The following is a 15,688-nucleotide window of genomic DNA, read 5'->3' on the forward strand; positions in this document are numbered from 1 at the left end:
CAAGCCTGGGCAGGACCCAGCGTGGGGAGCTGCTCCCGCCCCCCCAGCCCCACTGCAGCCTGGTGCACTCAGCGATGGATGCGCTTGTTTATCTGCTCACGGGCACCAAACCCAGCGATGTTAAACACAGCTCCTGGCCCTCTGGTCCTGTCTGAGAAGCAGGTGGCAGGGGGAGGTGGGTATTTTTTCCCCTTTTTTGTTGTTTTATGCAGGGCTGGTGCAGGTGGGGTGGGGGATTTTGGCCAAGGGTGCTGGTGGGGGAGCGGGGGAGGTTGGGGGGTTGCTGGGAGGCAGCGGGTGAGGGAAGCGGGGGGTGACCTGATTTCCTGCGTGTGCCCGAAGCCACCGGTGCCGATAATAGAATCAAAGAATCATTTTGGTTGGAAAAGCCCCTCAAGATCATCGAGTCCAACCATAACCCACCCCCGGCACTGCCCCATGTCCTGAGAACCTCATGTGTGTCTGTCCAACCCTCCAGGGATGGTGACTCCAGCACTGCCCTGGGCAGCCTGTTCAGTGCACACTCAGCCTTGCACACTCAGCATTGCACACTCAGCACTGCACTCCTGCAGCACCACACGCAGCACCATGCATTGCACCGTCCGTTGCGCACTCACGACGTTGCACACTCACTCCCCGCGTGTCCCCTGCCCGCGCTGCAGCCCCGCAGCCCCGTGCCCGCTCCCTGCCGCCCTCCCGCACCGCGGGCTGGGCCATTCCTGCCCTCCCAAAGGAAATTTCATTCTGATTTTTGGCCCTTTTAGCACAATGAAGCTCGTCAGAGCCGAGGCGGCGGCAGAGCGGGTGTGGGTTGGCTGGAGATGACTTTGCCCAAGGATGAAAATCCCATCAAACGGCGATTCCACGTCGCGCTCCCAGCGCTCTCCTCCTGCCACGGATTCCTTGGGAAGGAAATCGGGGGTTTTGCAAACCCGGGACAGCGCTGAGCATTTGGGCAGCGCTTCTCCACGCGATTTAACAGTGGGGGTGGCTTTGGTGCTGGCCTGGGGACAATTCCTTGCTCGCATGAGTGTCCCTGTCCCTGGACCCTGACTTGTAGCAGGGAGCCAGGGCCAGACCGGGGGTAGACGGGGAAACTGAGGCAGGGATGGGGAAACCGAGGCAGGGATGGGGAAACCGAGGCAGGGATGGTGCCGGTGAGGCTGTCTGGCTCCAGGGCTGCCGATCGGTGTGCTGGCCTTGTCCTGCGGTGCCGGGGGCCAGGGTAAAAGGGGAGAACATGAAATGAGGAGGGAGCGGGAGGGGACAGGCGGCCTCACCTGGTCCTGTTGGAGACCAGCCCGGCCCGGTGCATGTGCCCCTGCCCAGCGCCTCTCCTGGGGGAGCCACCACAGAGCTGTAATTAAAAAGCCGATGTGTGTCTTGTTGGCTTAATTGGGGATTTAACAGGTGATTTGCTGGTGGGGAAGCCACAGCTCTGGAGCCAAAACCTCTGGGTGGTAGCAGAGGTGCCCACTCAGCCATGGAGGTGGAGCACTGGGGGGGAAACACAGGGACGGTAGAAAATAAAAAGCACGTGGAGATGCTCCAGGCACCACGGTTCCCTGAGAGCGGAGGATGAATCGCTGGAGCAGGGAGGTGCTGGGCGGCGTGTGTTGGGGTGCAGGGCCAAGTGATGGGGTGCAGGGTGGTGTGATGGGGTGCAGAACTGCATGGTGGGGTGCAGGACCATGCAGTTGGATGCAGGACCATGTGCTGGGGTGCAAGATCATACCATGAGTTATAAGACCACATGGTGGGGTGCAGGATCATGCAATGGGGTGCCTGACCATGTGGTGGGGTGCAGGATCACGCTGTGGAACCACATGGTGGGATGCAGGACCATGCGGTGGGGTGCAGGACCATATGATGAGGTGCAGGAGCACAGAGGGGGTGCAGGATGACGTATTTGGGTGCAGGACCATTCAGCAGGGTGTACAACCATGCAGTGGGGTGCAGGACCATGCCATGGGCTGTGGAATGACATGATGGGATGCAGGACTATGTGGTGGGCTGCAGGACCATATGATGGGTTGCAGGACCACAGAGGGGGTGCAGGATGACGTGGTTTGGTGCAGGACCATTCAGCAGGGTGTGCAACCATGCGGTGGGGTGCAGGACCTTGTGGTGGGGTGGAGGACCATATGGTTTGGTGTAGGACCATACAAGACGGTCAGGACCAGCAGTTGTCCAGGAGAGCTTGGGAGCCGCTACCCCGAGAGCGCAAGGGCTGATGTTTGTCTGGGTGCAGAGAACGACCTGGTGCTGCCAACCAGCACCAGCCAGCCCTGATGGGGACACAGCCCTGGGGAAGGAGACGCTGCCCTGGCCAAGATCCCAGCAGCCAGGATCACACCCCTTCTCCCCTGCTGTTAGTTTTCCTTTTCCCAGGAATCACTCTGGGCAGCATCATCCCTCCTGTTCACCCTCAGCATCTGCTGCCACCGCTGCTCGGGGAGCCCTGGGGCCAGAGCCGGAACAGGAACAGGAATACCTGAGTCCTGCTCCCATTGCCTCCTCCCACCACACACTGTGTCACCTGCTGTGGGGACACTGGGCAAAGTCACAGCCCTGTCAGGGTGCTGCCTGCTGCTGGTCAAGGCATCGTGGTGCCAGGTACCGCCTGGCCTGGGCATCATGGCACTGGGTACCACAGGATCCCGGCATCGTGGCACTGGGTAGCACAGGGTCCTGGCATCATGGTTCTGGGCACCCCAGGACAGCAGCTCACAGCATCCTGGACAGACAGAGCTGGTGTCCCTACCTGAGGTCACCATGCTGGCTGATTGCTGGTGTCCCCTGGTGAGCATCGCTTGGGAGCAGAGCCTGGCCCGGCACAGCTGGGTGTTGAAGGCAAATGTCATTGCAAGGAGATTTGTTGGGGTGATGCGTACAGAGAGGGAAAGGCCGTAGGGATGCTGTGAGGGCAGCGTGGAAGCTGTGTTCAAACAGTTTTAATGTTCACCCGAGGGTTTTGTTTTGGAGTCTGACTTATATTGGCTGTAGCAAAGAAAAGCTGCTCGGTGACCTGCCCGGTACCAGCGCCCACCCGTGTCACAGATGCACAGGCGCTGTAACGTGGATTTGGTTGCATTTATTGCTCTTCATGCTGCAGTCGCTGAGGGGACGGGCTGCGGATCAGGTTGGTGCGGTCAGGGATGGCTCCAGCCTCGCCTGGTGCCTCTGGGGCCAAGGCTTTGCCAGAGCCATCACGTTTGCTCCCTTCTTGTGCCCCTTGGGAAAAGCCGGATCCCACCCTGTGCTCCCACACTCTTCTAGGCAGGCTGCGCTTCCCACCCACCTCTTTTTCACGCTGTTAATCAGTGTAAGAAGGTCCTTGACTGAGGTCTCTGGGTGTTGTCTCCTCCCCGGCAGGAGCAAGTGGAATCACCACTGCTTTCAGCATTCCGGCTGCATCCCCTCGGAGGGATGCTGAGAACACGCTCATTTCCATCTTTCCCAATTTTCATACAGAAGAATTTCTCTGAAGCAGAAGTCTCGCCTCCCCCCACAGATGGACTATTTTCCCCCTTGTGAACCCAAATTCAGTGGAGCTCTCAAAACCTTTCCCATTCTCCCTTCTCCCCCCACCTGCACCAGCAGCCGGGAGCTTTGCCCGGTGTTTCCCCCATGAGGGGTGTGATTTGCTCTGAAATCCACCCTGGTGTGGGAATGGCCACAGCCGGGCCAGCGGCTCCCGACACCTCCCGGGGGGTTATCCCGGCCGCCTGCCCGGGTTTGACAGTGGGCACTGGGACTGGCAGCCGGCGCGGCCGCCGGGATAACCTTGTGGCTCGGTACGCTGCAGCCATCCCTCTTCTTCCATCAAGCGTTCATTTAAGAAACATTGCACTAAATACCCAGCTGACAGCAATGGCCCTGGGAGATTGATGCCTCCGTCGCCTCCCAGGGCTCAGTGCCAGCAGGTGACTTTAAAATGACACAGTGGCCACCCTGGGCCGCTCACATCCCCCTCCCTGTGCTCAGCGTGAGCAATGTGGGATCCCAGAATCCTCCTGCTGCCCTGGGGTGAGTTATCCGTGGGGTTGTTCTGGTGGATTTGAGGGCACCCAGCTCAGGTTTGCACCATCCCATCCCCATCTCTGCCAGGTTTCCCTGTCCCTGTGAGGGATCCCCATCCCATCCCCATGCCATCCCCATCCCATCTCCAACCCCATCCCATCTGCAACCCCATCCCATCCTATTCCCATCCCTTCCCATCTCCACCCCTGTGAGGGATCCCCATCCCATTGCTATCTTCATCCTCCTCCCCATCGCATCCCATCCTGTCCCATCCCATCCCATCCCATCCATCTCAATCTCATCATCCCATCTCATCCCATCCTGTCCCGTCCCATCCCATCCCATCCCATTCATCTCATAATCTCATCTCATCTCATCTCATCATCTCATCCCATCCCAGCCATCTCATCCCACCCACAACCCCATCCCCATGCCAATCCCAATCCCAGTTCTCATCCTCATGCTCATCCCCATCCTATCCACATCCTCAGCCCATCCCATTCCCATCCCCATCCTTCTCCTTGTTCTCATCCAATGCTCCATCCCCATCCTCATCCATCCCCATCCCTGCCAGGTTCCCTCTCTCCTCCACAAGGACAACTGTGAATTTCAACTGGGTGATGTGTCCGAGCCCAGACTTGCAGCCACGCGGACAGAATGAGCTGGTGGGACACGCTCCGGGCAGGACAAGATCCAGCACAAGGTCTCCACGGGGGCGTGGGGGCATGTGGCTTTACGTCTGTTAATTCCACCAGCCCCCCCCTGCAAATCTTCCTGGGAGAAATAAAGACGATGATGTTGGGATGCGAACCCGGGAGCTCTTGAGAGCAAGGTTATTGCAATCCTGCAAATAGGACATGAAACACTGGGCCTGGATCAGGCTTCTCCTGCCTCGTTAGTGGGATCGGCTAATCAGGGGATCACCAGCATGTGTTGGGAAGGTGCTGCCATCACGGGAGGGACGAAGGGATGGAGGGGAGAGTTGGCATTGACCCGCTGGCAAAGCTGGTCCCAGCCCCTCATGAAATAAAGGGAGAATTGTGAAGAGGAATCGCTAATAAAATACTGGAGGAATTACAAAGAGGGACATTTGCAACATCCCGACATTGTGAAAATGTATAAATCACCTGGCTGTGGCTGGATTTTAAGCTGAAATCCCTGGGTTTTGGGGACGCCTCTGCCTCCACCCCATCATCTCAGTGAGCCCTGATGGACCGAGATCCCAGAAACGAATTCAGAGCTTCTCACCTCAAAATAAGTGAGGAAATTGAAGAAAAAGGGCCGTGGAGCAGAGTGGTGGGAGATGGCACAGATGTACTGGGAGGTACTGGGAGGAGGGCTGTGGGTCCCAGCCTTCATCCCATGAGGAAGAGGGCGGTGCAGCCGAGCAGGATGGGGCTCTCCAGCCGGGCTCAGGAGAAACGCTGAGATGGCTCTGCTGATGATCTCTAACGGATAAAAAACCCAATCACGACTTCAAATGCAATTAAGCTGCTGTTTAATTCTCATTTTCCCCCCGTGCCGCCGCGTGCTCACGCCCTCCATCCCGAGGGATGCGGGGGCGGAGGGACCGGCTGCCCCCGTCCGCGGGGATGATGCTCCGGCAGGTCCCCGCTGCTGCCCAGTGCGACATCTCCAGGGGGGGTTTTGTGGGAAAAACCCCAGAAATTTGTCATATTATTCCTGATGGGGTTTGGGTGGTGAGAAATTAATGAGTTTCCACCCCGGGGCCTCCAGTGGGCAAACAGAGAATTAATTGGGAGGGTGACTTCATTAATATTGAGGAGCAAATGGATCTGCTAAAGAAAGGAGGAGATTTTCAATTAGGCTACTTTACCATTTTGGGCTTCATCCTCCCCAAAAGTCCTTTATTATAATCAAGCACCCCCATGGCTGTGCTGTGAGCCCAACCACAGTATCAGACACCGGAGACTCCCGTGGGATGCGTGTCCATGTGCCCCAACACCACACCGAGCTCTGGCGGAGGATGAAGTTTTACCAGCGCAGGAAAAATCCACCCCCGAGCCGTGACACCCCGGGAGGACAAATCCTGCCCGGAGCAGCGACGGGGGTTTGCTCAGCCCTGAAATTCCCCAGCTCCGAGCGTGGCCACCGTGGTTTTCCCGCTGCCAGAGAAGGAAAATTCTCCCAACTAAAAAATAGCTTAAAGGGGACCCCAGCTGGTGGCTGCACAGGCAGCGCTGCCGGGAGGCGCCCGGGGAAGGGCGATGGGTTTTGGGGAGCCCTGGCATGGGGTCCCCCTGGAGGGGGAAGGGTTAGCGCGGGGGCAGGTTGGAGCCGCCGTCTGCCCAAAAATTGCTGGCAGCATTGAGCTGCATGAGGCAACGGCTGGGGCTGAGCATGTGGCCGGGGTGGCTGCGGGATGCCAGGGGGATTTTAATGAAGGGGTTGGAGCTGCAGGAATCCGGTTCTGAAATTTTAGGGGTTCTTGTGACAGTCCCAACACAAGAAGTGCATCTGGAGCCTGTTCAGCCTTGCCTCAGTTTCCCCCATCGCTCCTGAGCATCCTTGGTGTTCAGATGAGCATCCGAGAGGTACCGACTGTCCCTCTTTCTCTCTCCCACTCTGTTGCCACTCTGGGGACGTGTTCCCTCTTGTCCCCAACCCCCTACCACCACAGCACTTCCAAAGGCAGCCCCTGGCAGGGACCAGGGCCAGCAAGAGAGATGTCACCAAGGCACGGGGGACACTGTGACCCCCATCTCCCCATGGGCCACGTTCTCTTGGGGCCGCCCCCATGCAGGGATCAAGCCAGACAAGGCAGATGGTGGCACTTGGGAGGAGAGAGATCCCAGGTCCGGGGCAGCATCCCTGCCTGGGTACCAAGACACAGACCGATGCCACGGGGACACAGATGCCGTGGGGACGTGGCACAGCAGGAAGCCACCCCAGCATGTGAGCCCAACTGTGATTAATCAATGACAAAGTGAGAAATAAGGTGAAAAATGTGACCAAGACTTGGGGGAAAGCCAGGAGGGGGTTAGAAGCGGGGACGGAGGGCTTTGCTCCCAGCCCCAGCTCACTCCTCTTCCACGACTCATTTTTGCCATGGTGTGGCAGCAGGAGGTTCGGTTGTGGTGTCCCTGTTACCCCGCAGCACCCTGGGGACCTCGGGGTGACAGCTGCACTGGCCCAGGGTGTTGTGTGCAGGGACCCCAGGGTGATAACGGGGTGGTAACTGCCTAGTCATGGGGTGCTGCATGTAAGGACCTCGGGGTAGTGACAGCCTGGGGTGCCAAGTACAGGGACCCTGGAGTGATGGCTGTCCCAGGCATGGGGTGCCATGTGTGGGGACCTTGCGGTGACAGCTGCCCTGGCCCAGGGTGCTGCGTGCAGGGACCTTGAGATGATCATAGCCTGGGCTGCTGTGTGTGGAGACCTCAGGGGGGTGACAACTCCCTGGGCATGAGGTGCTGCGTGCGGGGACCCTGGGGTGGTGGCAACCTGGGGTGCCAAATATGGGGACCCCGGGGTGACAACTGCCCAAGCACAAGGTGCTGCATTTGGGGACCCCAGGGTGACGAGTGCCCGGGCACAGGGTGCCACAGGGACCCACCATCTCTGGCGCTGGCACCGGGGTCACCCCATCCCCTCCGGCAGCCCCGGGGCAGGATGCGGCCCGGGACGCTCCCGGGTGGCTGTCACAGCCTCTGCCGCAACTCCCCCCACCCTCAACCCCTCCCCGAGGGGGGGAAGCACCACCCCCCGTGCCCCCCCCCACCCCCAGCCCCATTTGCCAGGCGGGACCATTCAAAACCCGCCCGGCCCCGCCGCTTCTCCCTGGATTCCGCCGCCGCTTCCCCGGGGCCGCGGCCGAGGATGCTCCGTTTGCCGCCGGCGGCGGGGGGGGAGCGTGTGCGCGGCGCCGGGGGCTGAGCCAGCGGCGGGGAACCGAGCCCCGGCCCTGCCCGGGACACTTACCGGCGAGGAAGAAGAGGAGGAGGAGGAGGGAGGAGGAAGAAGAAGAGGCCGCCCTCGGCCTTGGCCCCGCCATGCCGGGCCCCGGCGGGGAGCGTGGCCGGGCGGCAGCGACCCCCCGGGGGCTGTGAGCAGCCCCGGGGCTGGCGGAGGGGGGGCCCCGGAGCGGCATGGCCAGCGCCGTCCCCCCCACCGCCGCCGCCGCCGCCACCGGGATTTAGCCGGTGCCTGGGTGCTTTCGCCTCCCGTTTCCACTTCGGGCGGGCATGTGCGAGGGGGCAGCGGGCCGCCCCCAGCCCCCCCCCGCGCCCTGACTCCCCGGTGAGGGGCTCCGCCGCCAACCCCGTCCCGACACCGGCCCCGGAGGACGGGGAGCGCCCGCCCGCCCTGGCCGCCCTGGCCGGTGGGTGCCGGGCGGGGGGCGGCGGGCACCGGGTAACTTGTTTCTAGCGTAACCCCGCTACCGGCTGGAGAACCATCCCCCCATATACCCCGAGGAGATTTGGGTTTAAACTTTGGCTTTTGGGAAGCCCCGAAGATGCCTTTCCACCCGGTGACGGCGGCTTTGATGTACCGGGGGATCTACACCATCCCCAACATCCTCGCCGAGCAGCACCCGGTGGAGATCCCCGAGGACGAGCTGGAGGGTGAGCGGGCTTGGGGGGGACTGGGGGAGGCTGCGGGGGCTCCATCCCATGTGGGGTGCGGGGGAGGTGTGGGGTGCGCGGTCCCCCGGCCCGGCGGCGTGGGGAGGTTCAAAGCGAGCGGGATGCGGCTGGAGCGATGGGGAGGAGGAGGAGGGGAGGAAGGAACGCGTGGGAGAGAGTCGGGCAGCGGCGGGGGGGGGGTCCCGGCCCCGGTATCGCCGTTGTGACAATATGACACAGCAGGGACCGGCGGTCGCGGCGCGGGGCTGGACCCCCCCGGCGTGGCGGGGCCACCCTCCCGGCTGTCATAATATGACAGTGGCTGGCGGTACGGGGGGCCCCGGGAGCGGCTGTCACCCGTGTCACCCCAGCCGGGTCACGGCAGCTCCACGCAGCCCCGGTGCCACCGGGCTCTGGCCGGGAGGAGCAGCCGCCGGGGCTCTGCCCACCCCTGTGATGAGCGGGGCCGGTGTCAGCTCGCTATCGCCAGAATGGCCTTTTCCACCCCAAAAGTTTGCCGGGGCAGTGGGATGGGCTCTGCTGGTACCCCCTGACCACTCTGGCTCGGGGTGTCCCCAGGGAGGCCCGGGCACGGGGGGATAAGGGGCTGCAGCACCCCCAGCCCCCATCGCTGCCCCAGCACTGGCACCGCAGGGGAAACTGAGGCATGGGGTGACCCCATGCACAGACCCACTGCGCCTTTGGAAGTGGATGGAGGGGGCTGTGCTTCAGGCCTGGAGCCCCTGGGGACTCCCCGTGGGGAAACTGAGGCACAGAGCCCCAAGGCTGGGGGGCGAGGGGGTCCTGCCCCACAGCTGGGCCAGGACCCCTGAGTAAGCTGGGAGGTGGGTGCACAGCGGGTGTGTGAGCGCATGTGTGTGCGTGTGAGCTTATGTGCTACTTTACAGCCCCACTGCAGGGGTTGTGTGTGCACGAGTGGGTAACCACCCCCCTGCGGACAGCCCCACTGCGCACTGTGCGTGTGTGCTCACGCCTTGTCATGTACACGCGTGGCCTCACCACAGGGTATCTGTGTGTGTGGACACTGCAGCGTGTGTGTGCACATGTCCGGCCTCGCTGCAGGGTGTGTGCACACGTACAGCGTCAGAGCGGGTCAGGTTCATGTGCACAGCCCTGCTGCAGAGAGAGCGTGTGTGTGTGTGCATGCACAAGTACGTCACTGCACTGTGGCTCTGTGTGTGCCTGCATGTGTGCATGCACAAGTACATCACTGCAAGGTGTTTGTGTGTGCACACAAATACAGCATCGCTGCAACGTGCTTGTGCATGCGTGCACATGCGTGCATGCACAAGCACAGGATTGCTGCAAGGGCTGTGCGTGCACAAGCACAGCACTGCAAGGCGTTTGTGTGTGCGCACGCACAAGCACAGCATCGCTGCAAGGTGTGTGTGCACAGCCTCGCTGCAGTGTGTGTGCACGCTCACCGCGTGTGCACGCACGTGTGCCAGGGCGTTGTGTCGGTGCACCCAGCCTCTCACACCACCAATGGGTGCTGATGAGCCTCAGGGTGCTCCCAGCCCAGCGTTTCCCCCCAGCACCCCACCTGCGGCCGTGGGGATCGATGGCAGCAGCGGAAGCCCCAAGGTGACCCCACGAAGCACCAGACACGCTCTGCTGCAGGGGGCCGTGCTGCCACCCACTCCCACCTCTTCCCGGTCACCCTCTGGTTTGGGGGGACGTCTGTGACACCCAGTCACCCTCCCGAGCCTGCAGCCACCTCCTGGGGATCTGTGTTGGGGCTGAGAAGACATGGGGTGCAAACCAGGCTAGGGTGCTGCTGGCTCAGCCAGGGACAGTCAAGGTGTCCTGGCTGGACGGGGGTGACACCCCCAATGGGACCCCAGTTTGGCCACCGTTGGGGCATATTCTTGCTTTTCCCCAACACCCTGAGCCAGGCGATGGAACCACCCGGGATGAGCATCCTCGAAGCATGAATTCTGGGGGTGCTCAGACCGGTGTGGGGCTCCCCCAAGCCCAGGGGGGACTGGGAGCATCCCCGTGCCCTGGCAGGGATGTTGGCCATGGAGGAGCTTAACTTATCAGGCTGACAGGCCAAAAAGCCCAAAACTACCCCAAAACACCTCGAAAGATGTCACTGCTGGGCCATCATCCAGACAGGGACGTCCCCAAGTACTCAGGCTCGATTGCACAACCCTGTGTGGGTTTTTTCCCCCCAAAACCAAAGTTCTCAGCCCGTTTCTCCTGCCTGATCCTCCAACGCGAGCCCTGTGGCAGCTGGCACAGACCTGCCCGTTGGCGCTGCCGGTGCCGGCAGCTTTGCTGCCCGGGGAAGGAAGAGGCGCCGCCATCCCCGCCCAGCTTCCCGGTGCTCCCGGTACTCGCCTGCCTGGTCCCGGTGTTCCCATCAGCCTGGTGTGAGCTCCGCATGTCGAGGAGCATCAGAAAGGCAAAACGACCCCAAAAAGGAGCAGAGGCCCAAGGCAGCGGGAGGTGGGACGGAGCCAACAGGCACCACGAGGCTTTTGGGTGGGTAACAGCCACACGGCGCGGCAAGCACTGCGCCTCAGTTTCCACACTGCCCTCCGAGCTGCAACCCAGGGGGTTGTTTTGAGGCAGAAACCCCAAATCTTCCCACTTTCTCCCCACCTCCCTCCCCTCCGCACAGGAGAGGGCCGGACACCGAAGCGACCCTGGCAACAGCTGCTAATTTTTGGCTGAGTGTGGCACCGCTCCAGCACCCACCCCGTAACCCGGCTGGGCGCACAGTCCCCGGGGAGGAGGTGGGTGCTGCAGCACTGGGGGTGTCCCCCCCCGCAGCTCCCACCCCACGCTCAGACATGTCCAAGGAAGGTGTTTTTGGGGCAGGATGTCAGGTTTTTGGGTGTGGAGTGCCGGGTGGTGCCAAGGGCAGGGTGGGTGCTGCGAGTGGGTGGCTGAAGTTGGCACAAAGCCCTTGGGGTCCCCTGGGGATGTCAGACCCTTCTTGGGGGGTGTGTGCGCTGCTGGGGTCACCGTGAGGGATGAGTTGTTTGTGTGGGGCCACCAGTGCTGCCCGTGGGATCTGAGGGGACGGGGGCTGGGGGTGCCTGGGCTATTGGGGGGTGTGTGGACTGATCCCGCTCCCCCTGCAGAGATCCGCGAAGCCTTCAAGGTGTTTGACCGGGATGGCAACGGCTTCATCTCCAAGCAGGAGCTGGGCACGGCCATGCGCTCCCTGGGCTACATGCCCAACGAGGTGGAGCTGGAGGTCATCATCCAGCGCCTCGACATGGACGGTAGGACCTCGGACAGGGATGGGGACAGGGAGGGGACACCCCACTCCTCCCTTTGTTGAAACACCCCATTTGTCCCATTTCCACCCCACTGGCTGGTGGGTGCTGGACCCAACATGGGATGTGGGATTCAGGAGGACCTGAGCCAGCTCTGCCTCATGCCTGGAGCCTCCTGCTCATCCTTCATCATCATCATCATCATCATCATCATCATCATCATCATCATCACTGCAGCTTTGTTGAGGAGGATTTAACACTCCTGAAGCACTTGTGGGCAGGAACGGAGCCTCTCCTCGTGCAGTAAACCTGCTGGGACTGGATCCTGCACCCCAGATCAGGTCCTGCACCCTGGGTTGGATCCTGCACCCCAGGCCATGCCCAGCAAGCCAGGCTGGCCCTGCACCTCCAGCAGTCACCGCCACCATCAGCCTGTCCCCATCGCTGCCACCATCAGCCTGTCCCCATCGCTCCCGCACTCATCGGGACCTTAAGGAGCTCGTTAATTTATTGGTTTCCTTTCCCCCCCATTTAAAAGCCTTTCCGGCAGCGCTGCCAAGCCACTGCTCCCGTCATTACTCATCATTAGCGCCAGCCTGACAGCTCCAGCCCAGCACCCTCTGCAGCCGCAGGACACGGCCAGCCCGGCACACCCTGTCCAGGTCCCTGCCCGGTGCCACCCTGGGTCATGGCCACCGTGGGGGTCCCCAACTGTCATCAGAGTGCCAGCTGGAATTGGGGTTCCAGCTGGTGTTTGTGGTCATGGGTAGTGTTGGGGGTCACCAGCCAGTACTGGGGGATCCCAGTCAACATTGGGGGCCCCTGGCCAGCATTGGGTGTCTCCAAATGGTATTGGGGGTCGTGTCTAGCACCGGGGACCCCAGCTGGTGTTAGGCATCCCAGCTGGTTTTGGGGGGACCTCAAACTTTGTTGGAGGTCCCCAGCCAGTGTTGGGGTGCTTGGTTGGTTTTGGGGGTCCCTAGGTGAGATTAGGGTGCCAGCTGGCACTGAGGACCCCAGGCAGTGATGGGTGTCCTGATCAGTGTCAGGGGACCCTTAGCTTTGCTGGAGGTCCCCAGCTGGTGTTGGGGTGCCCGGCTGGTGTTAGGGTCCCTGGTTGGTTTTGGGGGTCCCTGGCCAGCAATAGCACCTCATTGGTACTGGGGGTCCCCAGCCGGTTTGGGGGTCCCTGGCTGCTGAAGTCTGAGTGTCCAAGGCCCTGTGACACCAGCTGCTGCTCCGGGCTGTTGTGGGTGGATGGACAAGATCGGGGGGCTCTGAGCCCCCCAAGTGCCCTGGAGCAAGGTCTCCACAGGCAGCCCTGGGGCAGAATGTCCCCGCAGCGATGTCCCCCCAGAAGAACACTGAGGCTTGGAGCAGGGCCCCCCCAGGCTGCGCAGGGGTGTAGGTCTGAGCATCACTGAGTCCAGAGTGTCCCCCCGAGATGCTCCCATGGGGACCCTTTGCAGGGCAGGGAAGTGGCACATGTCCCTGAGCCCGGAGTGACGGTTGTCCCTGTGTCCCGCAGGTGATGGGCAGGTGGACTTTGAGGAGTTCGTGACGTTACTGGGGCCCAAGCTGTCCACCTCGGGCATCCCCGAGAAGTTCCACGGCACCGACTTCGACACCGTCTTCTGGAAGGTACGGACCCCCCATCAACCCCTGGGGGTCCAGCACCCCTGGCCCTGCCACCAAGAGTTTTGGGGGGGTGGGTCAAGGGCGAGGTTGGGGTTAGACCTGAAATCAGGGTTAAAGTCAGGGTTGGGGTCAGGGTTACAGTCAGGGACAGGGTTGGGGTTAACTTTAGGGTCAGGGTTAAGATTAGGGTCAGGGGTAGTGTTGAGACTAGGGTGAGGCTGAAGGTCAGGCTCAGGATCAGGCTCTGGGTTAGGGTCAGGGTTAGAGCTGGTGACAGGGTTAGGGTGAGAGCTGAGCTCAGGGTCACCATTAGGGTTGGGCTCACAGATGAGTCTGCTTGAGGGTCAAGCTCAGGCTGCAGGTTAGGGTTAGTGGAAAGGTTAGGCTTAGGATCAGGGCTGGGGTCAGGGTTAGGATACACCAGCCTGAGGCTTTTCTGTCCCTGCCACGGTGCAGGGTGGGGCGATGTTTTGAGTCTGGGGGGATCCAGCCAAAACACAGCACTCGTGGGTGCCGGGGAGCCCCACAGCACCCCACTGTGCCCCCCAACCGCGGGGTCAGCCCCTCCCCAGCCCCCCGCCCGCTCCCCGCAGTGCGACATGCAGAAGCTGACGGTGGACGAGCTGAAGCGGCTGCTGTACGACACCTTCTGCGAGCACCTCTCCATGAAGGACATCGAGAACATCATCATGACGGAGGAGGAGAGCCACATGGGCACGGCCGAGGAGTGTCCCGTCGACGTGGAGAGTGAGTGCCCGGGGGTGCCGAACAACCCCCCCCAGCCCCGACACCACTGGACAGAGCCTGGGCACAGGGTGGGCGACAACCACAGGGTGCGGCCAGCCCTGTGCCTCAGTTTCCCCGCTGCCCTCCGAGCTCAGCACAGCCTCTCCCTGCCACCCCACAGGGATCTTCCCCCATGTCCCACGGGCTCCTTTGGAGGCAAAACCCCAAATCTTCCCACTTTCTCCCCACCTCCCTCCCCTCCGCACAGGAGAGGGCCGGACACCGAAGCGACCCTGGCAACAGCTGCTAATTTTTGGCTGAGCTTGGCACCGCTCCATCACCCACCCCGTAACCCGGCTGGGCGCACAGTCCCCGGGGAGGAGGTGGGTGCTGCAGCACTGGGGGTGTCCCCCCCCGCAGCTCCCACCCCGAGCTCAGACATGTCCAAGGGAGGTGTTTTTGGGGCAGGATGTCAGGTTTTTGGGTGTGGAGTGCCACGTGGTGCCAAGGGCAGGGTGGGTGCTGCGAGTGGGTGGCTGACGTTGGCACAAAGCCCTTGGGGTCCCCTGGGGATGTCAGACCCTTCTTGGGGGGTGTGTGCGCTGCTGGGGTCACCGCAGAGGGATGAGTGGTTCATGTGGGGCCACCAGTGCTGCCCGTGGGGTGCTGCGAGTGGGTGGCTGGAGTTGTTCCACGGTGGGGGGCGTTGGGGTGACCCCCATGTCTCCCCCCCAGCCTGCTCCAGCCAGCAGATCCGGCAGACCTGCGTGCGGAAGAGCCTGATCTGCGCCTTCGCCATCGCCTTCATCATCAGCGTGATGCTCATCGCCGCCAACCAGGTGCTGCGCAGCGGCATGAAGTAACGGGGACCCCCTGAGCGCTGCCGCCGACGGGGACCCGCACCCGCAGCGAGGGGTATAGAGACACGTATACATCCATAGCCAGAGCAGACATGCAAAACCCCCCCCGGGAATGGGGCGAACCCGGGGACCTGCGCTGCGTCCCCGCTGCCGCGGGGTGATGCACTCGCATGGCTGTTTGCAGAACGTGGGACCTTTGATACGGGACACAAACACACACAAAAACCCCTCGCTGGAACAAAAACCACCCTGTAAGTGCATGCAACGTGCATGGAGCCCCGTGTGCTGCCCCCCCGCGCCGGGGTTGGACTGTCCCCCCGGGCGCAGGATCCCGTCGGATGCACCGATACTCGTGTCTATAGCTCTATATTTATGATAAAAACCAAATCATCCCCTAAGCAATACACGGCTGAGACGGTTTCTGGAGACGGGAGCGTTTGCATGGACTTGGCTGCCAAGGGCTGGATTTCACCCCCTCCCCGCCCGGCCCCCCCGCCCCAGCCCCGTGCCGTGCCTCAGTTTCCCCACCGCCGGGTGGGGGGACACCGCTGACCTCCTGCTTGATGCACTTTGAGCCGACCCCCCCTCCCAAAAAGAGCCGGAG

General features: G+C 61.9%; 1 protein-coding gene across 1 annotated transcript; it reads left to right on the forward strand.

The window, feature by feature from the left end:
* Positions 1-8,500: 8,500 nt before the first annotated feature.
* On the forward strand, positions 8,501-15,087 carry CABP7 (calcium binding protein 7; the record flags this gene model as incomplete). Its single annotated transcript, XM_082066298.1, has 5 exons — positions 8,501-8,609; positions 11,723-11,866; positions 13,389-13,501; positions 14,092-14,245; positions 14,960-15,087. The coding sequence occupies 5 exons, from the start codon at positions 8,501-8,503 to the stop codon at positions 15,085-15,087; spliced, it is 648 nt and encodes a 215-aa protein (XP_081922424.1).
* Between the last annotated feature and the right edge of the window lie 601 nt (positions 15,088-15,688).

Source organism: Streptopelia decaocto (genome assembly GCF_964273445.1).
Source record: "Streptopelia decaocto genome assembly, chromosome: 15".
NCBI lineage: Eukaryota > Metazoa > Chordata > Aves > Columbiformes > Columbidae > Streptopelia > Streptopelia decaocto.